This window comes from Microcebus murinus, chromosome 4 (assembly GCF_040939455.1).
Source record: "Microcebus murinus isolate Inina chromosome 4, M.murinus_Inina_mat1.0, whole genome shotgun sequence".
Lineage (NCBI taxonomy): Eukaryota > Metazoa > Chordata > Mammalia > Primates > Cheirogaleidae > Microcebus > Microcebus murinus.
In genome coordinates, this window is record NC_134107.1 from 54170092 (window position 1) to 54174420 (window position 4329).

General features: G+C 49.8%; 1 protein-coding gene across 1 annotated transcript; it reads right to left on the reverse strand.

Annotated features, from left to right (window-relative positions):
- Nucleotides 1-1067: 1067 nt before the first annotated feature.
- RBMXL2 (RBMX like 2) lies at nucleotides 1068-3084 on the reverse strand. Its single transcript, XM_012744225.3, has one exon. The coding sequence runs from the start codon at nucleotides 2990-2992 to the stop codon at nucleotides 1820-1822; it is 1173 nt and encodes a 390-aa protein (XP_012599679.3). The 5' UTR covers nucleotides 2993-3084; the 3' UTR covers nucleotides 1068-1819.
- Nucleotides 3085-4329: the final 1245 nt, after the last annotated feature.

Consider the following 4329-nt stretch of genomic DNA (forward strand, 5'->3'; position numbering starts at 1 on the left):
TTCACTTAGTATTCCATCGTTGATCAACACAAATAAATGGTGTTATAAGGAAAGAGGGGAGGGGAGCTGTGTGAAAAAAATCATGTTTTGCTTCATTTAAAGCTGATTTTCCAATTAAACCTGGTTTTCAAATTAATTAATTTCCAAATTTATCTGGTAAGACTGAGAATAGTTAGGATAAAAAGACTTCCCAACCACGAGCATAAGAATCTCCATTTAGTTCTTCTTTTATGTCCTTTAATAAAGACTAACAATTTTTCCATAAAAATTTTACAGTTTTGCTAGATTAATTCCTGCATCATTTCTTTTGAGCTATTTTTTGGATTTGATCTTCTGACACACTAGTGTGTGTCCTCTCCTTTAATTCATCTAGTTTATTATTTTGTTGAAAAATCATGTTTTTAAGAGTTGTGTATGTGCGTGTGTTACATTCAGATCTCTTTAAGTATTTTTTGTTGTTGTTCAGGTGTTCGTTTGTTTTCTCCAGCAATTATTACATTGAACATGGGTCCTAATAGTTTAACCTGATCCTTCTTTCTCTGGTTGCTAGAGTCCCTTGACTGGACAATTACCTTTCTCTGAGATAAATTGGGGAATTCCACAGTTGCTGAATGGAAAAGGTGTTTCTTCCCCTAAGCTTAGGATAAAAAGAGGAAACTGTTAAGTCCCTCCTGAAGCTTCTTAGAGAAAGACTGACAGTTTTCTGCAGCCCTTCTCCCTACCTTTAGAGTAGGGAACACTCAACCCATCCAACCCCTTGCCTTTTGCAGACAGTAAGACCCAGCCCCTTCATACCAGTTTGAGATCTTCAGAGATTGAAATGCCAAGCTCTTTCAGGTACTCTGACCTTTGCTCCTGAGCTCTGTCTGAAACTACTCATATTTGATTCCTCCACTCCTAGGGGAAGAAGCCTAACTCAATCCAGGAGTCGGTGGTTGGCTCTAGAGCCAAGGGCAAGTAGCTTGGAGTTAGAAATGGAAGCCATATCATCTCCAAATGCACCACTGGTGTATTTTCTACTTATTTCTTAATAATTTGTAGGTGGTGAAAATGAATGCTATTAATTAATAGACTTGGGTTTTTTTGTTTTTTTGCAGCGTCGTGGTAAAATCTTTTAGTATTCCATTGTTCAAAATATGAATGATATTTTTGGGGAACAAGTGGATAGGAGATCCTGCATATTCCCAAAGAAAGGGCAAAAAGGCAAAATATGGCCAGCATTATCCATTTGCTTTTTTAGATTTACCTAGTGAATACAACATTTTTTACATAAGCATCTGATCTAAAAGGTTTTTGTTGCTGTTGCTGGCTTTTTGGTTTTTAATACTGGGAACAATGAAATTCAGTTTGAAAGACACCCTGAAATCTTAAAAGTAGCATATACTAATTCCCTCCCACTCTCCCCCCAAAATCTAGTTGGTTTGAATGGGCAGAATGATCCATTTTTCCATTTTAGGTGAGCAGATGTTTATGAAACATCTCAGAACCGTTTGCCTCATTTATCAGAAAAATTTAGAAGGGAAGAAGCATTTAGGAGAATTTCTACTTGAAAATATAAGAAGACTAGTACGCAGATTCAAGTCGTATGCTTTTAACATGAGCTTGTTGAAAGAAACGTTAACAATTCCAAAACGAAATTAAACGAATTTTAACTTTTTTCCTCCCAAAAGCATAAAAATAGAGAGGAAGTTAACAGGAAATTCTTAAAAGGTAAAAACAACTCTTCTTTGTACTAGTCTTTGGGTAGTTACCATACAACAGGTTCTTCTTTTTGTTACTTTTCTTGAAAAGGGATTTTTGGTCCCAAGTTTCTTCCTGCTTAGTATCTGCTCCGGCCTCCCCCTCTCTCCGAGCGGCCTCCTAGGCGGCCTCCGCCCCTGGGCACCCTGCGGCCGGACCGGCTGTAGGAATCGCGCGGGGGAGGGCACCCCCTTTCCATGGACGGGGGAAGCCCGCGATCCGGTCTACCCACCCGCTCTCGGCCCCTGGAGTAGCGGTCGCTCCGGCCGCTGCCGTAACCGTCGCGGCCACAGCTGTAGGCGTCGGGCGAGCAGCCCCGGTACTCCTCGTAGCGGCCGTAAGATGGCGGTGGCCCCCGCACGGGCGCGGCGCTGCGCGGGTCCCCGTAGCTCTCGAAGGGGTCTCGGTAGGAGCCTCCACTCGGATGATCCGCGTAGTCGCGGTCGCGGCCCCCGTAACCGTCTCGGTCGCCGTAGCCTCTCGATGGAGAGTCGTCGCGGGCACTGGAGTGGCCGTAATCGCGGTAGGTGTACTCTCTGGGCGACGGCGCAAAATCCCGAGGGTCGCGGGAGCTCGGGTAGTCGCGGCTCGAGTAGCTGTCCCTGGGCGAGTAGCCCTCCTCCCGCGGGCCCAGGTAGTGGTCGCGGCGCGGGGGCGGCGGCTCCCGGCGCGGCGGCCCGGCATAGCCCTCTCGGCCCCGCGCGGCCGGGGCCCGCCCGCGCATTCCACCGCCGGCGCTGCGCGGCGGGCCCGACGGCACGGCCCGCTTTGGGGGCGGCCCGGCCCTGCGCGGCAGCGGCGGCGGCCCGCGCTTCATGGGCATCGGGGCCCTGGGGGGCCGCAGGTCGAAATCGCCCGCGTAGCCGCCGTCGTCGGCCGGCCCGCCCCGGGAAGGGGGTCGCCGCGGACCCCCGCGGGATCCGCGCAGGCCTCTCAGGCGGCCGCGGCTGCGGGGCTGCAGCGGCGGGCCCCGCCGGCTGCTTTCAAACGCCGGTTTGGTGGCCTGGGCCACCTTGATGGCCTTACCATCCAGGGACTTGCCATTCATGTCTCTGGCGGCGGCCTTGGCGTCTGCGGGGCTTTCGAAGGTGACGAACGCGAAGCCCCTCGACTTGCCGGTTTCGCGGTCTTTCATCAGGAGCACCTCGACGATGCGGCCATACTTGCCAAACTCGGCCTCGAGGCCCTTCTCGTCGGTTTCGAGGTTGAGCCCCCCAATGAAAAGCTTTCCCGGGCGATCCGCCTCAACCATGTCAGCGGGTGGAGTGGTCTGTGGCGGCGGGAGGCGAAAAGGCAGCGACCGTCGCGTCCTCTGAGCCCGCTCGTCGAGGGCGACTCCTACCGGTCGGGCTGCGCGGCGCGGCGTCCGGAACCGCGACCGCGCCCCCAGCTGCTCAGGCGGAACGCTCCGGTTTGTGCCTCCCGGGTCTGGTTCCCCGGCCGGCCCGGCGGGCTCCTGCAGGTTGTGATTGGTTGGTTGTCTGCGGAGGGCAGGCTGGGTCGGGGAAGAAGGCAGTTCTGTGACTCCTCTCCAGTCTTTTAACCTCCAGGGGACCCGACCCTGGCTTAACGGTTTTAATTCACTCCTGAGAGCTCTGTCGCTGAATGAAAAGCCGTTAGGTGAAAAAAATGAGAATAATTATGCATTCCAACCCAAGTTACCCAAACCATTTTAAAACAGAAAAAAAAATGTAACTGAAAAATAAGGAATAATTTAAAAGTTTTAAAGTGCAGTTTGCGTGTAAAATTTAATAAAACCTGATCTGGAATCACTGAGAAAATGGGTGGATTAATCAATATAAAGACTGACAGAAGGGTCTGCGGTCCTTGGTTGGACCCCTCTGTGGAGACGCGAAAGTCTTACCCGCAGGAGCGAGTCACATGATGGGGGCGGGGAGAGAAGTTTCTGGGACTTTCTGAAACTTTCTGTGCACTGTGGTGCCAAAACCCACTGGTGAAGCCCTAACAACAACTACACTTTGAGAAAACATAGAAATGTTAGGGTTAATAGGATTAAGGTAAAAGTTTGGGTGAAAATTGAATAGGCTTCATGCGAAGATTTTGTGTCTCCTTTACGTGAATGTTTTATAGGAATAGCTACTCTGTTTGACTAGGGAATGTTTCCTCTGCCAGGTATAAACCAGAAGGCACTGGTGAAGCCCTAATGTGGGCTGCAATTAAACTGAAAGAAAACAAAAATGCAAGAGTTGGCAGGATTAAGACAAAAGTTTGTGAACGCAGAAATGTTTACGCAGGCTTTACGTGAAGTGATTGTGTCTCTGGTCCCTGAATGTGTTATGAGAACGGATATATTGTCTGACTGGGGAATGTTTCCCCTACCGAGCATTGTAAAACACGAGGCATAAAAATTCGACCTTCAAACCATATTAATTGGATATGTTAAATGGGAATGAATGAGATTGCCCAAGCCCACACAGTGTAGAATTTGGTGTGCTAGGGCGGACAAATTATCTGTACGGTAGACCTATGTGTAGCGTAGACGGGGCTTATGGCAAAAGCCTGTGACCCCCCCACCCCCATTCACTTGAGGGCAGGAGTTCAAGACCAGCCTGGGCATCATGGTGAGAC